This window comes from Alexandromys fortis, unplaced genomic scaffold (assembly GCF_014885135.2).
Source record: "Alexandromys fortis isolate MF-2015 unplaced genomic scaffold, M_Fortis_MF-2015_v1.1 scaffold_87, whole genome shotgun sequence".
Classification (NCBI taxonomy): domain Eukaryota; kingdom Metazoa; phylum Chordata; class Mammalia; order Rodentia; family Cricetidae; genus Alexandromys; species Alexandromys fortis.
This window is the reverse complement of record NW_026067971.1, coordinates 2,470,771-2,495,366: the sequence shown is the minus strand read 5'-3', so window position 1 is coordinate 2,495,366 and position 24,596 is coordinate 2,470,771. Positions and strand designations below refer to the sequence as shown.

Below are 24,596 nucleotides of genomic sequence, written 5' to 3'. Positions count from 1 at the left end.
GGTCAGCACATGCCTGCTGAACCCCCACACACACGCTCTGTGGTCAGCACATGCCTGCTGAACCCCCACACACACGCTCTGTGGTCAGCACATGCTTGCTGAACCCCCACACACACGCTCTGTGGTCAGCACATGCCCGCTGACCCCCCCTGCACTCTGGGTCATGCCTGCTGACCTCTCCCCCCCGCACTCTGTGGTCAGCACATGCTTGCTGAGCCCCCTGCACACGTCCCTCTTGGGCTGTCCGGAAGGACATCTGGGGATAAGGACAAAGCTCTATCTTGCAGTTCAGGTTTAGTTAAGGAGACAGCTACACATTGTTTTGAATGAGTAAATTGTGCAGTGTTTTTAGAGTGTGATCAACCGTGTCTGAAATGCAGGTGAAGAGTGGAAAGTGTGGGGAGGGAGGCAACTTAACAGAGTTGGCTTGGGGAAGAGGGGGGAAGGGGCCCTGCAAACACCTGGAAACATAGTGGGATCTACACAGGGCCCAAGGCAAGCATATGCCTGGTAAAGGGGGTGGGGACAGCAAGGTGCCAGGGTACCCAGAACAGAGTGGAGAAGCAAGAGACCTCAGCTGCCCTTAGTGGCCTTTGGCGGTTTCCTATAACAACTGTCGAATGCTCCCTTTTCCCTACAGCACTGTCAGGGTCTGACAGGAGAAAGCTGAGGGTGCGTGGGTAAAATGCTTTCTACGTTAACATGTTTTAGCAACCATTAACCTCTGATGACTTTCTACCTAACATGATCTCAGCAAAAACTTAGGTGTGTTCATTTACATTAGCATGCACTAGAAAGTCATGGAATCCACCAACGGCAAATGTGAATGGGAGTCCTGTGTGGAACCTGGTACCCTGTGAGCTGACGTAAAGAGCAGAACTAGCCAATCATCCGCTCACACTTAGGAACTTGACTTTCCAATTACATGGGGTCCCCACGAGAATGTTCCACAGGCCTTCATCCTTTGTGGAAGATTCTTACTCCTCATAGTCTCGCTGTGTCTAGAGACTAATAGTCTACAATCCTCTTGTTTTAATTTTACTTTGATTATAAAACATATACTGGGTATCTTTTGTAAAGAATACACCAAAGAGAAATGGATTTTATGATTATTTCAACTTCTGTTTGTTTAATGTAGGATGGCAAGAAATGAGAATGTAGGCAAAGGTGTATGAAGTGTTTCAGCCCTTGAACTTGACAAACTCTGTTCCCTCCTTCTGCCCACAGGGCGGACACTTCGATCTGGCAGACCGGATGTTCCACAGCGTGCGTGAGGCCTGGTACTCCGCGTCAAAGCACAACATGGCAGATGTGAAAGAACTTATCCCAGAATTTTTTTATTTGCCAGAATTCCTGTTCAATTCTAACAACTTTGACCTAGGTACGTAGAAGTGGCATTTCTTGGGACCGTTAGCAGTCTCTCTTACAAAGTCTGTTTGCGGTGCTTGGACAGCAAGCTCCCTGTAGTCCACTTTGCCGTGCTGAGTGCTTTGAGTGTCTAAATGAAACACAGGAAAGTAAGTTCATGTCTCAAAAGAGCCAATTCAACTGGGAATCTGGGAGAAATTTAACACTGCACAGGCGGCATCCAATAGTTTGGGTTGTGTTGTTCAGCGAAAAGAAAGTGGAAAAAAATATATTTGAGAAACATCTACTGTTGAAACCCTATCGATGGCCGAGGGTGATGTGTGCAACCCCGTGCACCTCATTCTTATCTACTGCCAGAGGCATCATCACTCTATATGCCCATTTTTCTTAAACTATGATTTAAAAATCATATTTCTTTGTCCTGTGAGTATCCTATTTTCCAGGTTGGGGCGTGGGGGGAGTACCAGATCAGCATGTCTTGAAAAGAGAAAATCTCCATGCGTAGTGTTCCTTCTGTTACCTACCAGTTAGGGGAAGAGACTTTGCCTTCAGTTACAGTCGTGTGGATTATGATTTGCTGATCTCTGCTTCTGAGGGTTTCTTTGAAAGCATCAAATCCATGGTTCCCACTTTAGACTATTCCAGCCAGCTGCTCCTCTGTTTGTCTTTTTTAAGAACCTGGTGTCTGTTGTTTCAATGGTTAAGCACAGACGTGATGGTGCTCACCTGCCGTCCAAGCACTTGGGAGACTGGTGTGGGAGGTGATCTTAGGGTGCAGGCCAGCCCAGTCTACAGAAAAACCAAAGACTGGGGTGGGAGGTGATCTTAAGGTTCAGGCCAGCCTAGTCTATAAACAAACCAAAGGAGTAGTGAGCATAAAAACACTACATAAGCTAGTGGTTCACTCCTACATGTGCGGAATGGAAGCCAGAGCTTAAGCAGACACACCCAGCATGTCACATGACACACATGGCAGCTGATCTGTGAGTGTCATGTCACGTGATTCACGTGACAGCTCAGCTGTGTGTGAGTGCCATGACACACGTGGCAGATGAGCTGTGTGTCAGTGCCATGTCACATGACACACGTGGCAGCTCAGCTGTGTGTGAGTGCACTCATGCATGAGTACGTGTGAGGCGCGCAAGTGCAGAGTATGAAACATTACTCATCCCACCCGACAACATATACCTGATCGTATGAGAAGGCTGTAGGGGGTTTCAGTCCACAGTCTGGTTGGCCCTGGGGTTCAGCCTGTGCTGAAGGGGAGCATCGCAGCATAGGCTTGTGGGGTAGAAGGGCCACTCTCCTGGGACTGGAACGCTGAATGAACTGATCAGGAAGGACTGGTATTTCTCTGTCTTCAGAACGTGCCCCAGTGGCCAGAAGACCACCGCTGAGCCCAGCCTCCTTGTAGCACCAGCCTGACCCAACAAGGGCCTCGGGAGACATCCCACACCCGGTATAGCACTAGGGGAACCTCAGAAGCACCACGCTGAGTGGTAAAAACCCAGCTCCGCCATGTTGTCACACAACATGCGATGCTTTGGCCATCCTCAGAACAGGTAGACCCTAGATTCACACACACTGTGACTGCTACGTGCAGGATAGAACACTGAACCGCTCCGTGGTTTCTCGGGGACATAACGGTGTTCTGGAGCTACCTAGAAACGCTGGCTGTGCACCTGCTGAATGACCAAATGCCACTGAATTGGTCTCTTTAAATCGATCAGAGTCGTCGTATGACTCAAGAACAAAACAAAACCAGGTTTCCGCTCTCCGAGCAAAGATCAGTGGCGTGAGAGAAAGCACACGGGCTTGTTTTCTGGTTGTGCTCCTGTTCTTGTGTCTTTCCTGGGAAAGACCTGCAGGATACATAAACTAAGGGGTTTTTTTGCGACTGTGCCACCTTCAGATATCTTTAAAATGACTGGTAGTTCTGAAGAAATATGTCTGACATAAGTATTCTCTAAAGCTCAATTATTTCTCAAAGAGGCTTAGGGATTATTGCTTGGTTTTAATCAACAAAAAATTTGGTCTGTGGGGCTGGAAAGATGGCTCAATGGTTAAGAGTGAGGGCCATCTTGCCAGAGGGTCCTAGGTCAGTTCCCTGCAGCCATGTAGAGTGACTCACAGTTGTCTGTAATTCACACACACACATGCACACACGTGCGCACACAGACATATACACAGAGCGGGGATCGATCGAGGGGCTGAGAGGGAGCATGTGAAGTGTGTGGTCACTATAATGATGACTTTTCGACTTTTTAAGTCACATGGTAATTTCTTTGTGTTTTGTGTTTTTTGAGACAGGGTTTCTCTCTGTAGCTTTGAAGCCTGTCCTGGAGCTCGCTCTCTAGATCAGGCTGGCCTCGAACTCACAGAGATCTGCCTGCCTCTGCCTCCTGAGTGCTGGGATTGGAGGTGTGCGCCACCACTGCCGGTCAGTAAACTGGTTTTAACATCCACCACATTGTAAATGATTAAGTCACAATGATGAAGACGTGATGGTTTCTGCAGGAAGTGTTTTTTCTGGCTGTCTCTTTGAGGCAGCCCAGTGCTCTGAAATTTGAAAATTGCGCTACTTGACAGAACAGCACAGTGTTTATCTAACCGGCTGCTGCCAAGTTAAGCCGCTAGGTTAGTGTTCCAGTAACTCCAGCACAGTGCTGTCTCATTTGTCCCTAAGGGAATTATAAGCCAAGATGACTTTTTAGAGTTAGTTAATTAAAAAAACCACTTTTCCAGATGATAATTCCAGTTAATTTTTTAACCTCAGAGCAGATGTTTTCTTTTTCTTTTTTCTTAAATTGGGAATCTTGTTTTCTAGCCCAGGCTAGCCTATTACTTTCTGTGTAGTTTAAGGTGGCCTAGAACTTGCTATATATAGCTGAGGCTGGCCTCTAAGTGTTGGGATTATAAATGTGTACCACTGTGCTTGGCTCAAATTATTTCTTTAATACTTTCAGATTATCTAATATAACTTAAATAAGTTTATATGGAATAAGGATCAATATTTATTGCAAAATGATGTTTTTGTTTCTGCCAAGAGGCTCTAATTTTTCCAAATGTTTTTTCTTTTAATGTTGCAAAAATTTATTGTTTCAGATTTTATTTTTTAATGAGAATCATCACTGCAAAATATTTGTTTTCTGTGGATGCCTCTCAAGTGTCAGCCAGGCATGGTTGCCCTAGCCTTTCATCCCAGCACTTGGGAGGCAAAGACAGGCGATTTTCTGTGAGTCAAGGCCAGCCAGAGCTACACACTAGAAAGACTCTGTCTTTAGTGTGTGTATGTGTGTGCGTTTATGCATGTGTTCGTGTGTGTGTGTGAACAGATGAGAAAACTCATGTACTGAAGTTACTGTAACATGTGCCATTGAAAAGAGATTCGCACTTATCAGCATTCTAGAAACTGCTGTGTTACTCTTAGTGAACCGTAAGCTTAGCCTCAGAGCCTCTGGGGTCTTACCAGGGAGAAACTGTGTTTAACTTTGTAAGTTAGCCCTCCCGAAGGACACTTGAGGGAGTTTTGCTTGTTTTGTTTTTTTCTTTTTTTGAATGTTGGCAGTCTTTCTGAGGCTTGCTCTAGCAGCAGTCTTGGAGAAAGGCCACAACAGCCTCAGGACAGGGGAGGGTATTCTGTGCTGAGGCTGAATAGCTCTGGCCATGAGTCTAGCACAGTTTCTGTCTCTTTAGTAGGCAGCCAACCACTAAACTACCCTTCCACTTTATTCCTAACGTGTCCAATTGCACAGGCTGCAAACAAAATGGCACCAAGCTTGGAGACGTCATCCTACCACCCTGGGCAAAGGGAGACCCGAGAGAGTTCATCAGAGTCCACCGTGAGGTAAGGGAAAGCTGGGCTTCTCTGGTCGGTGACCACACGCGGGGCGAGGATATTTTTCATTCTGTTGACCTCTGAACCCAGGCTCTGGAGTGTGACTACGTGAGCGCCCACCTGCACGAGTGGATCGACCTGATCTTCGGCTATAAGCAGCAGGGCCCTGCAGCAGTGGAAGCTGTCAACGTCTTCCATCACCTCTTTTATGAGGGTCAAGTGGATATCTACAACATAAACGACCCTCTGAAGGAGACGGCCACCATTGGCTTCATTAACAACTTCGGTCAGATCCCTAAGCAGGTATGGAGGTTCTTATCCTTCGTGGGTCCATTCCCTAGAAAGTAACTGCCAGTCGAGGTCTAGTTTGAGTAGATTATATGTCTTCAGAAAGTTCAGCTCTGGCACCGTAACCTGTCGCTGCTTACTGTGGTACGTCTCCTAGTCTCAGCCTTTGAACCTCTTTCCTCAGATGATAAATGAGGTGATATAGTTGATGTTACATGTACAGTGTATGTAAAGGAAGCCATGGTGCCTGGCATCCAAAGGCCTGAGGACGTCTCCCTCTAAGTGTGTCCTCCTCCTCCTCAGCTGTTTAAGAAGCCTCACCCGCCAAAGCGAGTGAGGAGTCGGCTCAATGGAGACAACATGGGCATCTCCATCCCCCCGGGAGTCACCAGTGACAAGCTCTTCTTCCACCACCTAGACAACCTGAGGCCTTCACTGACCCCTGTGAAAGGTAGGATGGTGGGCACCAGAGCCTGGGGTCAGGATGTTTGCTCTGTGTGTGAGGCTTGAGGTCCTATATCCTCATCTGTCTTAATGCAATGATTTCCATACAGAACTCAAAGAGCCTGTGGGGCAGATTGTCTGCACAGACAAAGGAATTCTTGCAGTAGAGCAGAACAAGGTTCTTATCCCACCAGCATGGAACAAGACCTTCGCCTGGGGCTATGCAGACCTCAGCTGCAGACTGGGGACCTACGAGTCAGACAAGGTGTGCATTTCTTCCCTCCTTCATCCTTCCCTGCCATCTGGACAGCCTGGCTTAACAGCTGGGGAGAAGCTGGAGCAGTTTCGGAGCCTGAAGAACAAGTGTTTCTGGGAAACTTGTAACCTGGGTGCTGCTGACAGCTTCTCTCCCACTCCAGAATTCTTCTAAGAGATCCTAGTCAGCAAAGGGCTCACCATTTCTGCAGCCCGAATACCCTCCTTGTTGTCAGGTCACAATCTGGTTGCTCATCGTGGTAACAGTAGCCTAAAGCAGCCCCTCCTACAGCACAAAAGCCGTGCTGTGTCCTAGAGAAACAGACGGGTAGTCTGGTAGATGTTGCCCTCTGCCGGCTCCTCCCACCCAGGTAGATTGTATAGCCCCCTGGTCACACTGGGCACTGTTCTCTGTGGGCAGAATGTTCCTTAAACATGCATGTTCACGGCAGACATGCTACCATCACACAGGTTGAACATCATTTTTCCCAAACGGGGTAAAAATCAGACTGGTATGAACACAGTCTCTTAATTTTGTTGCTTGGCAGCTTCTGTAGCTTAGACGCTCTTAGGCAGTTGGGATAGAACTTCAGGGGAACTGTCACTAACTGAACCCAGCCCAGAGTGAGACAGTGCGTGCTTGGGCTGCCCTCCCCTGCAGCACAGCGCAGCTCTTCCTCAGCACTTGGTGGCCTGCGTCTCATGTCTACTTTGTTTGACAGGCAGTGACTGTCTATGAATGTCTGTCCGAGTGGGGCCAGATTCTCTGCGCCATCTGCCCCAACCCCAAGCTCGTGATCACAGGCGGAACAAGCACGGTGGTGTGTGTGTGGGAGATGGGCACCTCCAAAGAAAAGGCCAAGCCCCTCACGCTTAAGCAGGTAACCACAGCGGGGGAGAGGGTGGTCGCATGCTTGCTCAGCTGCCAGGCTCCAGAAACTACAAAGGCCTCCTTAGGCCAGAGCCACTCCAGACAAACCCAGAGCATGGTCGGGGAGGCGTTGTTTGGCTGTGAGGGTGAAGCTGTATGTTGTTTTTGGCTTAAGACTGTTTCCAGCTCTGTAGTCTAGGCTGTCTTCAGACTCATGCTTCCCCTACCACCTAGGTGTTGGAATTGCATCTGACCCAAAACATTAATTTACTAGAAATACTTTTCAATAATCAGAATAAGCTGTTTCTCAAAAACTGTCTTAAAATCTAAATGAAGTTGTCTTTGGGGACTATATTTCAGGATACTTAAACACAAATGTTTCTTAGAAATTCTTTACCCCCCGTGTATTTTCTGTCGATGTCATTAATGCTCCCCACAGCGGCTCCACTTAGCTGGGCCACCAAGTCTTAGTTGTTTGTCATTTGTCATTCCTAAGAGCAGAGCAGATTTGTTCACGTGTCAGCAAAACATTGATGGTGTTGCTGACAAGTGTTTTGATTACTTAATCATTATTTGATTCTATTAATTTTTTTTTAAATGGAGTCCATTTTCTGCTTTCAACTCTCCATGGATTCTGGGGTTGAATTCAGGGCCCAGGGCTTGTGTTTAGGCTCCCTGCCCACAGCACCATCCTTCTAGTATTAAACTGCTTTGCAGTGCTGGATCTGTGAGGCTTTGTCGCAGATGTTTTCAAAATAAGGGTACATCCATGTTTTTAGGATATAATTTGAAAACAATTTATTAATAAGCTATCTCATTTGTTCATACAGAACTCTGAGCCTCAAGTTACAAGGTAGTTACTGTGTCTGGGGGTGAGGGCATGTATAAAAGGCATGCAGCGTTACCTTTGAGATAAAGCCAGAACTTGAGTTCAAATGTGACTATCTTAAAGGCAAAAATCAAACAAACCATGTTTTAGCTGTATATGGGGAGAATTAAGTCCCTTGTCCAACAACCTTCCACATGGAGCAAAGGGTCCTTCTGGTCACTACGATGAGCATGTGAAGGCATTCTCCACAGCACCTAAGGTAAGGCTGCTGGCGGTCCTGCTAACCACACTTCCTGCAGAAACGACTCACAGGCAGCCAATGGACTTGGAGCTCATGTGCCGTCAGTGTGGACTTAGGACTTAAAACAGCGTTCTGTGTTTGCCCAGCATATCTCCAGGTGTTTATATGACCACAAAATTAAGGCAGCTCCTTCTGTAAGCAAGCATGTCCCACTGGGGACAGGGGAGGCAGCATATTTTCAGTAAATGAAACATTGATCAGAAACTTCTCTTAACTCTTCCCTAACCATCGCACATTGCTGTTCTGGGCTCCATTAGCTCTTCTGCTGCAGTCCTGGAAGGAGCCACCCAGTGCAGACTCCTCCTGCAGACAGCTGCAGCACAGCAGGATGTAGCGGTGGCATGTCAGGACCATGTACCACAACCATGCAATTTTTTAATTCCTTTACTTCTGAGCACTTGGTTCATCTTCTTTAAAATCGCAGGTGCTCACAATCATCTAAAGAGTTTATGGCAGAAGAATAGAAGCTTAGCTTACGTTCTCGACTTTGGCCCCATAGTCAGCACATGATCCCACGAAGAGTGGAAAGAGTCCAAGCCAGTGGTAGCGGACATTCCCCCTTCCTTCAAAGGTCTGGGCCACCATTTTCCATTCTGCTGAGAAGAATGGAAAGGAGGATGCTTTGGGCATCCGGCTCTCTAATAAGGAACCTGTCCTTCTGCTGGTACTAGAAGACTGCCGTTGTGGTTGGCCTGATTTCTCGCTTTCCTCCCTTTGTAGGCTTTGCTTGGCCACACGGACACTGTTACCTGCGCCACAGCATCGCTAGCCTATCACATAATTGTTAGCGGGTCCCGAGACCGAACCTGCATCATTTGGGATTTGAACAGACTGTCGTTTCTAACCCAGCTCCGCGGCCACCGAGCTCCCGTTTCTGCTCTATGTATTAATGAGTTAACAGTAAGTAGAATGTTTAGGAAACATACGGCCAGACTAAACACAGACGGAAGCTCTTTGGAAAGTTGATGGATATTCATGTTGTGTATTCACGATGTAGGAGCCACTGCATTCTGCTTGAAAAGCAAGTGGATGATTAACTTTATAATCCAAACAACAACAGAAATGTAAATCATAGGACTTGCTAACAGTCTAAGCGCTTTGTTGAAATTGTTTGTACAGTAAAAACTATTAACCACTGGGTCAATGAACGAGAGAAAAATAATTATCAGGTTACTTAAAAAACAGATTTCAAAGTTATCAGAAGATGCTAGCTTTTTTAAAAGTTAGTGTTTCATATATAAATAAGTGAATCAGAATAAAATGAATGCATTGTCCTAGAGTGTCCTGGCAGACCAAGGCCTTTTGAGGTAGACGAGAAGGAGATCCGTTGCTAAGCTGGAATGATAAGCAAGGGGAGCTCAGGTGTGAGACTTCCTCTCTGTGAAGCATCCTGTGCAGATGGTGCTTCATCCGCAGAGCAATCCTGGGAATTAATAGCAACCTACCTGTTGGCTTCCTGGCTACACATACTCATTTGCATCTTACCCTGGCCTGGGGCTTTCTTCTTAACACAGTATGAGGTTCTTACTATCATCCACACAGCCTTCTGTCTGGAAGAACCCTTATAACTTTGGTTTCTTCTAGTGATACTATTTGTAAGACTTAATGTTCTCAACATTGTAACTAAATTCCCAACAAAAGCAAAAGAGAAAGGGTCTATTTTGGCTCATGGTATGTAAGTGGCTATGGTCCATCGTGGTGAGGAAGACATAGCAGCTAAACCGTTCTAGTCTGCAGGCTGTGAGTGGGTATAAGGCAGTTGTTAGTACTGAAGTCTGTAAGAAATACTCAGGCCCTAGCAGGCTGAAAGTAGGGCCAGGCCATAGCCCTCAGAGGCCCACCCTGCAGTGATAAGCCTCCTGCCTCGGGAGTCCAGTGATCCCTTGCTCCAGCAGCAAAGACTCCTCTTTCAGTTCTTGAAGCTTCTATTGAAGATACCTGTATTAGTAAACACCAAATTGTAGGTTACCTCAGAAATCATACAGCCACTAGTCTTCAGGACGCAAGGGTTTTGAGAGCTAGACATATGTCCTCCTCTTCTCCTCAGGGGGACATTGTGTCCTGTGCTGGCACACACATCCATGTGTGGAGCATCAATGGCAACCCGATCGTGAGTGTGAACACATTCACAGGCAGGAGCCAGCAGATCGTCTGCTGCTGTGTGTCCGAGATGAACGAGTGGGACACACAGAATGTCATCGTGACAGGACACTCGGATGGCGTGGTCCGGGTAAGCGACCTCAGAAAAGCCTTCATACCGTTCCCGCATGCATATACACACGCGAACACATCTTGAGACCTTCTGTCCACGCTCAAGCTGTACCTAAATGCAGCCCCTATTTTTGCTGCTTGCTGTGTGTGTTGGCATCACAGAGAGACAGTGTGTGTCCTAAGCTCTGTAGTCACTCAGGAGATTTTTCTTTTCTTTGTAGCTCTAAGTCCCTTAATTGTACCCTTTGTCAAGGTGACTGATTGTCACTCTCCTGAATTATAGGCTCAGGTTTAGAGATGATGAAACTGACAGCCTCACCCAAACTATATGCAGTGCCTCAGGCAGCAAGTGGGGGGGGGGGGGACGTGTGCAGTTGAGGCTACAGCCTCTGTTGCTAACAGACGAGTGTGCTTGGAGGTGAGGTTTGTCTTCATGCATGCAAGACTTTACAAGTTTTGCAACGTTTACTTATGTGGCTACTGACTTAGCTACCATTACCATTCCACTGCTATGAAGAGACCATGACCAAGGCAACTATAAAAGAAAGCATTTAATTGATGGCTCAGTTTCAGAGGGCCATTCCATGACCCTCATGGCAGGGAGCAGGCAGCAAGCAGCCAGAGCGCAGGAGCAATAGCTGAGAGTATACATCTTATCCTCAAATTGAAAACAGAGAGAGCAGAAACAAATGGGTAAAGGGCGGGCGGGAGCCTCAATTCAAAGCTCACTCACAGTGACACACCTCCGTCAACAAGACCACACCTCCTAATCCTCCCTAAATAGTCCACCAACTGGGAACCAAACATTCAAATATACGGACCTTGAACCTCAGCTCAAACCTCCACAGTGACCTTGACTTTAAACTTTCTTGACCTCTGTCCTTTGCCCCTAGTGAGGGGTAACTTCCGTGTAAGGCAAGCAGCCCCACAGGTTCAGAAAAACCTATTTAGAAGCAATAACCGGAACCACACACTTGCTCCTCAGCCTGCACCTTTATGAAGTAATGTGTTCACTGTCTCTAGCCTGACTCTGCCGTGTACTCTTTCCACGTTACTTTATTGCAGTTCTGGAGGATGGAATTTCTACAAGTCCCCGAAACACCAGCTCCTGAGCCTGTGGAAGAACTGGAAACGCAGGAGGGCTGTCCTGAAGCTCAGATAGGTACTTAACACCTGGGTTAAGTGAAGCACAGATAGGTACTTAACACCTGGGTTAGGTGAAGCCCAGATAGGTACTAAACACCTGGTTTAGGTGAAGCTCAGGTAGGTATTTACCACCCTGGTTTAGGTCACACCGAGCATCTCAAATGGACAAGGCTGGGCGCTGCCCTTGGCACTGTCTCTGCCGCTGTTCCCAGGCTCCTATGTACCTGGTTTGCTGGAGTAAGTTTACCAGCGCCCTCTCAGGAGGCAGGCTTAGCTGACCTCGACATCGCAGGCAGATATACAGGAATGCTTTCCCTGCAGTGCTGGAGGCCTGAGTTCTAGGGACAGCATTGGGTGAGTCAGGCAGCTGCTGAGCCCAGCTGGTGGGGGACAGTGTGGACAGAAACAAGTGGGTGCAACGCTTTTAAATTGTTAAGCCAGACATCAGTCCCCAGGCCACCTGCTCCTGCTCACTTGGGCAGTAATTGCGAGAAGGAAGTTTTTCCTTTAATGAGTAAAAGAAGATAAGTAAATAAGATGGAAGAAGGGCCGTGCCCAGGGTAGAGAGAATTCCTATTTCGTGGTCCTGTGTATTCTGCTGCGGTGGTTTGCAGAAGGGCGAAGGAAGCTGTCCACAGGGAAGGACTGAACAGTGCCAGGCGTGAGATGCGAGGAAGGCAAGCTCGGGGCTCCCAGGAGCTCAGAGCCACCACTCAGCAGCTGGGGACATTTGTGTGCTGACAAGGAAATGTATGTGCGCGCTGTGGGTTTCCCTCATGTCCGCCTGTGCACCTTTTCCCCTGGATCTTCTCTGGGGGATGTGACTGCAGCAGACAGATCGCTAGTGTGAGGAAATGGAGAATGACAATGGGAAGAAAAGGATCAAGATCTAAACTTTCCTAAGAAACTCACTGGTCTTAGAAGTGGCATAGTTACCCACTGCCGCCGCCATGCCCTGTGCTTCTGTTCTTCACTGTTGGTAAGGTTATAGGGGCAAAAGTTTAGAGAATAATGTCCAGTACCAAGGGGCATGGCAGGAAGGCGTTTGGCAGAGGGAGGAGATATAGGCAATTGGGTAAGATTTTAGACATTAAAGTTGTGTCCTCAAAGACAGGTAGCAGCAGCCCACACAGACAAGGAAGAGAAGTTCGTGTAGAGAAACAGTGCACACAAATCTCCACGAGGGCGAGCAGGTTGTGGGGAGGGCCAGAGGAGCCAGACTGCTAGAAGACTGTAGTCTGGGTTCTGCTGTGAAGAATAAAATGCCAAGCTAAGGATTTTCTCAGGAGTCGTCTATAAAATGGAATTCTAAGACAGATCCTACTTCTTTACTGTCTGTAACCTTACTAGAAATACTTGGCTTAAAGTGTGTTGTTATTGTGACTTTCACCAATAGAAGAAAAGTGAACAGTACCAAAGTAAGTCTGCCTGATGTGTCTGCCGTCTCCCTTTACTTATTTACCCAGGGCAGCAAGCCCAAGATGAAGACAGCACTGATTCGGAAACAGAGGAGCCGAGCATCAGCCAGGAGCCCAAGGAAACGGCCAGCCAGCCCAGTAGCACCAGCCACAGGCCCAGGGCAGCCTCCTGCAGAGCCACTGCCACGTGGTGTACGGACAGCAGCTCAGATGACTCCAGGCGCTGGTCCGACCAGCTCAGTCTTGATGAAAAAGATGGCTTCATATTTGTGAACTACTCTGAGGGCCAGACCAGAGCCCATCTGCAGGGCCCCCTCACTCATGCCCACCCCAACCCCATCGAAGCACGAAATTACAGCAGATTGAAACCAGGTGAGTTGAGGTCTGGTGTCTTCCTCCCTGCCTGTGAGTGAGGCGAGGGGTTGTGTGATGGGACGTGGGGTCCAGCTCCCTTGGGGCTCTCTCCTTGATCACATCTATGGCCTGGGCCACAGTCCAAGGCCTTTGACAGTTCTAGAGTTCAAGCTAGGCATGTTTTGAACAAGAAACCACATGCAAAAACGGCCTCCATTCCTGTCGCTCCCTAGGTTGAGTTTGTCTCTGTCCTCCACTTCTCCATTCCAGGGTACCGGTGGGAGCGGCAGCTGGTGTTCAGAAGCAAACTGACGATGCACACGGCCTTCGATCGAAAGGACAACGCACACCCAGCTGAGGTCACCGCACTGGGTGTCTCCAAGTAAGGGCCAGGCTTTTTGGAGCCCATCTCTCTTTCTGGGTCATTTGCATAGCCAGGGACACTTATTTCAGCCCAATCCTTGAGACATGTATTATACTTGTAGCTGGTCTCATTCTCTTGGTCAGAAGCTTGCCACTGGGTAGATTTTAATTCTCAACAAATAAACCATAATGCTCTCTGTGTCTTTTAAAGACACAGCAAGGTTTGAGCCAAAAAAAATTGAAATGGGAAAATAAACCCAGGCTAGGTTTTATTTTTTTGCCTTTCTTAACTAACTTCCTTTGAGGGAATCGGGTTTCCTCTGAACACCGTGAGCCCTGGACCAGAGCCCTTCTCCTATTCCACAGGGACCACAGCAGAATCCTCGTTGGTGACAGTCGGGGCCGCGTGTTCAGCTGGTCTGTGAGTGACCAGCCCGGCCGCTCTGCTGCCGACCACTGGGTGAAGGATGAAGGTGGCGACAGCTGCTCCGGCTGCTCCGTGCGCTTTTCCCTCACAGAAAGACGGCACCATTGCAGGAACTGTGGGCAGCTCTTCTGTCAGAAGTGAGTTCATTATGAACTATTTCTCTCATAGAAAGTAGAGAAATAATCACAAAAATACCCGCCACCCGGACTTCAATTGCATGTGTGCATGTTGTCCTGATTGTTGTAGAGGCACACGGGGTATTTGCACACCCATGCTGCACTGAGACTGCGGTCCACCCCACTTTCATGGATGGCGCATTACTCTCCATGAGTCCTTAAAGCCCTCAGCATTTGCCACTCTGCACACAGAGTCTGGTTCTTTTCTCGGCTTTACACTGCACCGTCTGCACCCTTGTGTAAAGTCAGACTCTGGTTCCTAATCCACTCACAGATAACCATTATTCTAGTGTGTTCAGTGTAGCCGTTTGCCGGGCAGTTCACCTCGGGGCTCTGCAGGAATTGCTTCCCAACACTTCCTCCTGAGGATCCCTGGTGTTAGCGCCCCATCTTGCAGATTCTGTGACTAATCCTGCAGTGTGCTCCATCCTAAGTGCCGATTTCCTCCCCAGGAGACAGCACATCCTCCAGGACACAGACTTAACCTGGGTCTTACCTGGTCTTGCTAAAGGACTCTAGGACAGCAGCGCTACTCCACCTGGCCCAGTAGGACACAGGAACTTCCAGATTCTTAGTCATGCTTGGTATGCCAAGCCTTTGTCCTTTTGCCAATCTGATGGTTAAGGAAATGTCTTGTCCTAACTTACAATGCTGGAGACATTGGCATCTTTTCAGGCACCTATTGGCACCCAGGCTTCCTCTAGGAAAGTCTGCCCATTTTCCTTGTAGGTTTTCACCCTCCTTCCTGCCTCTCTCGAGTTCTGTGTGCTCTGGACTCCAGCCCTTCGCTTGTGCCGTGCACATACCTACTTCTAGTTTAATTTTGCATTTGTACTGTCTGGTGCACAGGTTTCAATTTTGGTTGCACTTATACTCAGTTTGTGCGCGTATGTTAGAATTTTCGTATCCTAAGTTTGATCATATAGGAAATTTTATTTTCTTTCAACGTTTTCAAGTTTTACTTTTTGCATTTAATCTTTTATTATAACTTTAGGTTATGATAGGCAGTCTATCTTGGCCCAGAACAAATGTGAGCTCGCCATCCCCTGATGGCACATCCAGGCCTCCCTTGTCCTGCACACACAGAAGGGATACCCTGGATATGCCTCTCTGACACCCACATTGTCTCATTGTAAATGCCCTCATAGAAAACACCTGTATAATCGTTTTTGAAGGCAGGTTCTGAGGTTTCACAGGTCATATGGTCCCTGGTGAGGAGGTGGTCTTTCCATTGACTCTTGAGCAAGCTTATTGTTACCTCACTGAAGCCCTGAGCTTGTTCTCTGTGGGTAAAAGAGCTTGTCTTTAGAGCTGTTGAGTGCGCCGAGTGACAGCAAGTGTGGGGATGGAGGCCAGCTGGGCTTCTGAGGTGTTATAATTACTGGTTTTTTTCCTTACACCCCTGTTCGTAGAAGTGGATTGCAAGGTACATTAGCAGGAATGTCACTGCCAGCATTTCTGACTGGGACTTGAATGAGGTGGGGCAGAGGATCCTGTCAGGTAGCACTGTGCTTTGATGTTGTGATTATGGGTGGAGCACCCCAGTGTGATGCTCAATACTGATGCCCACCTGTTCTTTGTAGTGGTTTCAGAATTAAGTATAGGTAAGTCTTTAAATTACCCATTGCTCAGATATGTGCGGTGAAGGCTGTTGAGAGCATTGACCAAGTAGAGCTGCTGCTTTAGCAGACAGGGCCAGAATCGGCTATGTAGGAAGGTACACCCTTCCTGCCCTCTGCTGCTGAGAACCGCCTCCGTCTTGAGCATTTGAACAAATCCCTAGCCAGTGCCGTGACCCTCTGGTTAACAGATTGTATGAATCTGCATCTCCGTTTTGTGAGAATCAAGCTGAAAGTGATTTAATGCCATGCCTGGCGTCACATCCTGATTTACTCTATGGAAAGAAACCCACAGTACTTTTTAAAGACCATGAACATATCTTAAGTAGCCTGTGGGAGCTTCTCTCACAATAATAGAAATAAGAACACTTCACTTAGCAAGAAAAGCCAAAAAAAAAAAAAAAAAAAAAAAAACCATGCCTTTAAGAAATGATTGCAGGACTGTGCAGTCTGCTTGCAACACTTGCTGGCATGTTTGGAACAGCCTGTATTCCCGTTTATGAGACCTCTAACAGTCTCACTTCCCAGGGTTCATTCTCCAATACATAGAATGATGCACACCTTTAATCACAACACTCAAGAGGCAGAGGTGGAGCTTTGTGAGCTCAAGGCCAACCTGGTCTAGGAAGCAAGTCATAGAACAGCCAGGGCTACACAGTGAAATCCTGTCTCAGAAAACCAGAAGACCAAAAAAAAAAAAAAAAAAAAAAAGGAAGGAAGGAAAGAAAAAGAATAAAAATGTTGAAAGCCAAAACGTGTGTGGTAGCCGGAGTGCCCTTTTGGATGGGCAGTGGTCACACAGCACAGTTGCTGGTTAGAGCCGTCAGCTTCTCCACAGAGACCCAGAGCAGCATGGGTAATGCCGCATACTAAGTGAACACTGGAAATCACGGGAGAGAAATTTGAGACAAAGGCACCACAGGAGAAAATATCCCACACAACTCTGGGCTGGCCCTGCTGTGCTGCTAGGAGACGCTCAGCTGAGCAGCAGACGGACACTGGAGATCCTGTCCTGAGAGTGTGTCCCCCACCCCCGCACAGGCTCTTAGCTTAGCTAGAAGGCTGATCACCTCTGTTCCCAGTGAAGACCCAGTCTCTGAATCTGCACTGCTTTAAGGTCAGAATCCCGGAATCTCCCCACCCAGGAGACTCCACAGGGACTCCGCCACACTGGCTCCATGTGGCTCCGGGTTGCTGTCTCAGGAACCAAACATGGGTCAGAAGACACAAACCATGCTACATGGGAAAACAGATGTTGGCACACGGAGATGAAGGATGTGATGCATAAGGATGGTGGAGCCTGCCGCGTCCTTGTGTTACCAAGGAAAGAGTTCTGATTCCATTGTCCCATCACAGAGGACCCTCCAGAGGTGTCCTGAGCAGCGCAGCAGTCTCAGCGTGGCTCAGGCCGTGGGACACACAGCCTGTGGATGCCTGGAGAGAGACTGCCATGGTACTGGCCTTCCACTCTCACCCACTCCGGCGAGCATTCAGACTCGGGAAGAGGAGAGTTTGCAGACATCCCCAGACAGGCTCAGGGTGGGGAAGGAAGTCTGCAGTCCCAGGCCGTGCAGGCCTGGCTCCTAAGGAAGAGTAACTGAGGTTGACCTCTGCCCTGCGTGTACGCACGCGCATGCACACAGGACATGTACCGTGTGAAGATGAGACTGAGAATGTAGTGGAGACGACAGGAGGCTGGAAGGCCCCGTGCTCATGGACTAGAAGGAGGGATATTGCCAAGATGTGCATGCTACCCAAAGCAAGCTCAGCTTCATTGTGGTCCCCTTCAGAGTACCAATGGCATTCTGCACAGAAGTAGGGAAACAAAGAGTTATAGTAGCCACAGCAGCATGGTGCTGGGCTAAAACCAGACGGTGGGCCAGAGGGTCAGCTTGCAGGCACACAGAGAAGCCTGTACACTGTGACTGACTGATAAATTGACAGAAACACCCTGAAGATAACAGCCTCTTCAGCGATGGCTTTGGAACACCGGGTACCACATACAGGAGGTTAACACTTGACCCTCTCTGTTACCGCATGTGGAAATCAGCTCAAATAGTTCAAACACTTTGGTGTATAACCAGAAAAGCTCTCACTGCACCAAAAGGAAAATATAGCAGAGAATCTTTATGCACTGGTTTAGGCTGGGCGGCGATAGTGCACGCCTTTAATCGCAGCACTAGAGACAGTGGCAGGTGGATCTCTGAGTTCAAGACCCAGCTTGGTCTACATAGCAGGCCCGGGCTACAAAGAGAAAGCCCGGCAGTTTTCTTAGATCAGACTCCAAAGCATCAAGAGCAACACGTGACAGATGAACTGTGATCACGGAAAAGCGTGCGGTGAGTGAATGGAGACGCTGCCCGCAGGATGGGAGAGCGCGTGTGCTAGCTCGTCATCCTGGACTCATAGCTAGAGCACTTAAACGAAAACTAGGTCATCTAGTTTGAAACTTAGACAAGTGGTCCAAATAGGTACTTCACAGATAACCAATAAATATATAAAGTAATACTCAGTGCCATCAGGCCATAAGGAAATATAATTCAAAATGACAGTGAGATTCCATCTGACCCTAATCTGAATAGCTGTCACCAATAACATGCTCCCGTGGACAGGAGGACAAGACGCTCTTCCACACTGTGGTGAGATGAAATTAGTCAGTCTGGATGGAAAACTAAACTGAGCTGCCATGTGGCCAGCTGTCCTTGAGCATACATCCGAGGACATGGAAGTGAGCATCTGGGCCATGGCATAGCCGTGGCCATCGTAGCCAAGAGCTAGAGTAGCAGTGAGTGGATGAGTGGATTCGGGGTACTGCATATTTGAAAGATGACTGCAGAGGAGCTGCACGGCCTGAGTTCAAGCATAGGAACCCACATGAGAACAGACTCCCAAAGGCTGGCCTCTGACTTCCGCTCATACTGCATGCATGCACACACAGTACTAGGTGTCCTTAAAGGACGAAGGAATGGAACTGAAGAACGTGTGCTGAGTGAAATAGGCCATTGCAGAGAAAGACGAGTATAGCACACATTCAAGGCCATTTATTGAAAGTTAAAAAATAAATACACGTTGGCTGACCTGAAAGTAGAGTATGAGTAGTAGTAGCTAGTAGTTCAGGTGCTGCGGATGAGGGACAATGACAGAAGGGACCCGTGGGTCAGATCAGTGCCTGCTTGTACATGTGTAGAAATAGCACTAAGTGCCATTAATATAATTAATATGCATTGGCAGAAACAAAATGAGCAGTTCCCTGTGAGGACATAAATGAAAAGCAAGAAAACATCCAAGTGGGCAGCGCTCTCAGTCAAGGGGGAAGGTTAGGCTCAACGATGACACTGCCACCCTTGCCACACCTATAGTCCGGGAAACTAGAGGCAGCCCTGCACACGGATGTGGTCAGCTTTTGACTTCCACCGTGTGGGGCTCAGTGAGGAGACTCAGACCTCCTGGCTTGTCATCAGGCTCCTGTACCCCAAACTTCCCTGACCCAGAGCAGTGAGTCCTAAGCAGTTAAGATGTTCTGACACTCAGGGTGGATGCAGTTTCGCAGACTCACGGCTGTGTGGAGTCCCTCATGAGGTTTCTGATTTTCTCTGCTCACAGATGGGCCTCCTGGCATCTCCGCAGCATGAGCACCAACCAGCATGGCCTTGGGCGTTATTCTGGTGTCCCGCTCCTTTGACCCCAGACTGCCTGCTTGCCAGTGCAGTTCCACATCGCTGGCGCCCTCAGCCCCTGGTGGCTTGTGGAGAGAGGATCTGTCACTAACCTACCTCCCCTTTCCTGTAGGTGCAGTCGATTTCAGTCAGAAATCAAGCGCTTGAAAATCTCATCCCCGGTGCGAGTCTGCCAGAACTGTTACTATAGCTTACAGCACGAGAGAGGGGCGGAAGACGGGCCTCGAAACTGCCGAGACTGAGGGAGCTCTCTGGTCCCGTCTCAGCGCCGAGTGCACTGAAGCAGCCCCCACTTGCACAGCTCCTCACACTGAGGATCTCTGGATCGCGGTTCCGAGGCCGGTGACTGGCAGGCACTAGCAGTGAGCAGCACAAGAACGCGAGGTGGTTCCAGGGTGTTTCAGAACCCGAGTCTCCTGTAGCGTGCGCCCCAACTGTCTTTCCTGCATCTCAGTTTTATAGAGCTATTCATCCTTATTTGGAAAAATCAACAAAGGCTTATAGAAAACAGTAGTAAATCTGACTTCTTTGCAAGCAGCTGTGTATACTGTAAATAGGTATAAAGGCCTTTTTTTTCTAAATAAGGACCTAATTGCCTGTAACATGAGACTTCAAACTAAGCCACTAACTCAATGAACTATTTAAGGTTTGTCTAACATCTCTCAATTATAAATAAGGGTTTTTTTTTTAATCCTCAAAGACATTATCTGTAATATTTTTTTTTCCTGTTCAAACCAAGCCTGTGTGCCTGATACCATTTCTTTCAAGTTGCCCACAGTATCTCCACTTAAAATAGGCTAGTAACCAAAATTGTGTAGCCCTGCTTTCGGAGCTAATGTGGGAGAAGAGCGGTCTGGTCATGCGGTGACCCACAAGTACCTGAGCATCGTGTTCTGGCTGCCCACCACCACAGTGTTCTTACATGACAGGCCCCTTCACCTGACCTGTGGGCTGTGTGGTCCCAGCGCACCTCGGCATCGATGGCCCCAAGGGGACCAGGTGACCAACGTCAGGCAGGACACAGCCCTGCCTCAGTTAATGGAAATAGATTTGCATGTCACCCCAGATTAGCTTCTCTGCACAGAGCATAACAAGTGTGTGTCTTTGGAGACACTGTGTTCTACAACTTATTTTCAAAGAGGGTTTAAAACAGTGTACAGAATTAACATTTAAACCTTGTAAAACTGGATCATGTCAGAACTGCTAAGATGAACCTTTCCCATCCAATGCCATCTGCCTGAGACACTGAGATTTATACTGGATCGATGTCTATTTTTTTGGTTTTGCTATGAATATAATTACAGTATTTTAATATTTAGTTATTTAATTTCTTCTACTAGTTGGATGGAGAACACACAAATCCAGGAGGATTAAAGCTGGTGGGAGCTGAGAGATTAAGTTTATAGAAAAATGGCTTTGGTGGTGGGATTTTTTAAAAATGTGTGTTATGTACATAAATATAAATATATATATATGAAATCAAATAAAACAATTAATCTAGATTTTAACATTTTCAGATACTTAGTGCTAATAATATGAACAATTCTAAAAGCCCTGTGATTTGAACAATAGAGGATCACTAATGGCCCAAGAGAAAGGACAGGCCTTGACACCCTCACATAGGGAGGTACCATTCAAAGGACAGTGGCTTTGGCTTCCCGAACTCTCCATCCTTAGCCCTGGTGACAGGCACACTCATGCACTAAAATGCACATATATGCACATGTGTCAGAAACAGGCATTTGGTACAACAGTGAGCTTGTACCCGGTGGGCTGAAAGCAGCTTCGGAACAGAGAGTAGTTCTTCCTGATCCGCAGGTCTCCAGGAGAAACCGTGAAGGCTGCTTTAGTGCCTTATGCTTCCTAAATTTAAACCTTCCTTTATAGGTTTCAGCCTACAGTCTATCTATGATACATATCAAAATTGACTCAAGTACTTCCATTTCTAAACTCTCAAATACACACGGGAAAAGGATTGTTGGCATTAACTCTTTTCACTGGAAGAAAAGTGGCTTTTGCTTTGCTCTCCTTCCTGTGTCTTAAGCAGCCCCACTGTCTCCCCATCACGTCTTCAGAAGGGGCTGGTGTTCCTCAGCTGCAGAAACTGCTTCTGCGGGGTGGTGGGCTGGCCCTGTCTGCGCCTGGATGCTTTATAGCAGTGTTACTCACTTTGCAGAGAAGCGCCCCTCTTTTGGCCCATGACCTGTGTTTACCCGTAGCTGATAGCAGAGGTGTTCTCGAGACTTGAATATAGGAATGTGTGTAGCCGCTCGAAGCTTGTTCCTCTGTCTAACCCGAAGTTCTATGGGATGAACACTCTTAAAACTTTCAAACACAACTTCCATAACTAGTAGGTGGAAACCAAACCCCTCACGATAGCATTTCCTCTGGCAGCTGGTGCTGTGGGCAACTGTTTTGTTCCATCAGTTTTGGTTTTTGTTTTCTTTTCACTTCTGCAGAAATCACGGAGTCGCTCACACGGGGCAGTGCACTCACTCGCGTCCCTTGGCTCCTTCTTCATTTTGCCCTCTGTGGTCCGTGCCAATATGCTTAGCAACATTGTGTGCGTCCACCTTCCTGTGGTCTGTATTCCTTTTCTGAGTACCTCACAGGGGTCCAGCCTGATGTTCATTCATGCCTCCGCCCACCCATCCATCCGTCCCTCCATCCCTACTCATCCATGTACTCTGACACATCCGTGTGCAGTGTGCAAGTGTAACGTCATGCTTTCGAAGACGAGAAGTAGCTGCCCGTAGCAGCCAGCCCTCTGGAGAATAGCAAAACACTCTAGATAAGTTATTTTGCACTTTCTTATGTACAAAGGTGGTAGAAACTTATTTTTGCTTTGTATCATTTAAATACATTTTGTTTTGGTAAACAAACTATGTATAAAATATTTATGCTGTTAAAAACCTGTTTTTAGAGAGTATTTTTAATTTCAGCAAGTTTGGGTACTTGTTGCATGACCATTAACACAGCTGACTTTTTGTGTCAGTGCGATGTATATTTTTGTCCTGTTATTAACTTGTGAGCCCTAGTAACGGCCAACTGTTCGCACAGCGACGGAAGTAAACTGAAGATGCTGGCTGAGACTGGATTGATTGTGGACTTTTGTACTATATCGCAGAACCCCATATCTGTTCCTCTGGTGGTGATGTAAAAGGCCTGAAGAACTCCTATCTAGTGTGCAATCTGTGATTCCGAGTGTTTATTGTATCTCTGTCTGATGCAAAAAGGTAGACAATTACAATCCATGATGAAATGCAATAGTCCAGGTACTGAAGTATTTTTTTCATTTCAAATAAATACCTACTATTTACCACAAAAAAATTGAGTTGTTTGAAATTAAGTTCTCCAGAGAAGAAAAACAAAGCTCCCCTCTACTTAGTGTAATGTTTTTCTGGCTGAACATACTTCTTTCCTCTCTGCTTCAATCGCAGAGACAAGCTGTGTGGGTCACAGTCCAAGTTCCAGTTTGATCCATCCCTATGAACTAGGCTGCCTGTCTATGTATATCCTGGACTTTCCCACCATACTGGACTACCAGGCTGGCGACTGTGGGGCTGGCAAGAAAGGGAGGCCAGTGGCCTCTGGGGCGCATGCTCTCAAATTTAAATTGGCCTATCAACGACCTTTTTGCATAATTTTGGTTATTTTTCTAAGCATTCTTTTCATTATATAAAGCACCTCTGCATGTGTGCACGTGTGTGTGCGTTCATGCATGCATGTGTGCATATGTGTGTATGTCTCGTCCCACCCATCTTCTGAAGCCCTGCAGCCACTGTGAGCAGCTGTTCCTTCCAGTTCAACCTCCCAGACTTAGGACTCACCAGCCCCAGCTGTTACCAAGGTCGTTGTGGCCATCGGTTGTTTGATTTAGAGGTAGCAGTATTCCCAGGGGACAAAAACAGACAAGACTTTTTAAGTCTATTTAGACTGTCTCAATTATTTTTTGTCTTCGAAGTCCTCTGCCCTCACACAAAGAGCATGGAAGAATAACACAGTTTGCTGCCGACTTTTGGTCTAGACTTATCTTGAACATTTTCTGAGAACCCTCAAATAGCTTTTCCTCATTTGGTTAATATACATCAATATTTAAAGTCTTATAAAAACCAAGATGTAAAAATATATTTAGTAACTTTTTTTTTAAAACAGGGCCTTGCTATGTAGCCCTGGCTGATGTGGAACTCACAGAAATCCAACTGCTCACCTCTAAAGTGCCAGAAATAAGGTCTGACCACCGCCCCCAGCATAGTTACAGTGTGAAGCCATGTTAACAAATACATATGTTTATAAATTACTTTTCTAGGAAAACAAAAGCACAAGTACAGTGACGGAGCAGTCCTGGCTCCGGAGAAGCAGAGCCAAGGTCCCTGGTCTAGCCAATCAGAGCTTGAGGTTTGATGAGAGATCCAGCCTCAGAATAATAAGCTGCAGAGCAACCGAGGAAACCCACTCAACAAGAACACACGACCCCGTACAAACAGAACGGAGTTGTTGGTGTGTGTGTGTTTACACGGGGGTCAGAGGACAACATTTTGAAGTCAGTTCTCTCCTCCCACCAGGTGGGTCCCAGGGATGGAGCTCAGGTTGTTTGGCTTGGTGACAAGTGCCTTCTACCCACTGAGGTATTTCACTGACCCAGAATTGTTTATGGTTGTGAAAGTTCTTTCATGTCTAGATGAATAGGGACCAGTAGGTTCTCAGGTCTGCTTTAGAATTCTTATTTTACTGTTCTTCAGTGAAAACCTAGCTAACAAATATTCTAATCTTCCCAAGTAAGTGCTTCTTAATAGTTTGAAGCTTCGTTTGTCTGTGGGGGTTTTGTTTAGGGTGTGTGTGTGTGTGTGTGTGTGTGTGTGTGTTGTGCTGTGTGTACATATGAGTGTGCACATGTAGAGGCCGGAGCGCAACATCAGGGTCTTCTACTATGGGCTCCATTCTATCTTTGTTTTTTTTTTCCTTAAAACCATTATCTTAGGTTTATTGCATGTGTGCATGTATGTCCTGA

General features: G+C 47.2%; 1 protein-coding gene across 8 annotated transcripts in view; it reads left to right on the top strand.

Annotated features, from left to right (window-relative positions):
- The window catches only part of Wdfy3 (WD repeat and FYVE domain containing 3), a 225,497-nt gene extending 202,564 nt beyond the window's left edge, over window positions 1-22,933 (top strand). For all 8 annotated transcript variants that reach the window (XM_050155577.1, XM_050155582.1, XM_050155580.1 and 5 more), the window contains 13 exons: window positions 1,228-1,381; window positions 5,124-5,215; window positions 5,297-5,509; window positions 5,798-5,945; window positions 6,049-6,203; window positions 6,916-7,074; window positions 8,915-9,094; window positions 10,242-10,424; window positions 11,471-11,567; window positions 13,018-13,341; window positions 13,594-13,705; window positions 14,053-14,250; window positions 19,698-22,933. In XM_050155577.1, the coding sequence (XP_050011534.1) occupies window positions 1,228-1,381; window positions 5,124-5,215; window positions 5,297-5,509; window positions 5,798-5,945; window positions 6,049-6,203; window positions 6,916-7,074; window positions 8,915-9,094; window positions 10,242-10,424; window positions 11,471-11,567; window positions 13,018-13,341; window positions 13,594-13,705; window positions 14,053-14,250; window positions 19,698-19,827 (2,145 nt within the window). In that variant the 3' untranslated portion in view covers window positions 19,828-22,933. The remainder of the gene's footprint in view (window positions 1-1,227; window positions 1,382-5,123; window positions 5,216-5,296; window positions 5,510-5,797; window positions 5,946-6,048; window positions 6,204-6,915; window positions 7,075-8,914; window positions 9,095-10,241; window positions 10,425-11,470; window positions 11,568-13,017; window positions 13,342-13,593; window positions 13,706-14,052; window positions 14,251-19,697) is intronic.
- The last annotated feature ends 1,663 nt before the right edge of the window (window positions 22,934-24,596 follow it).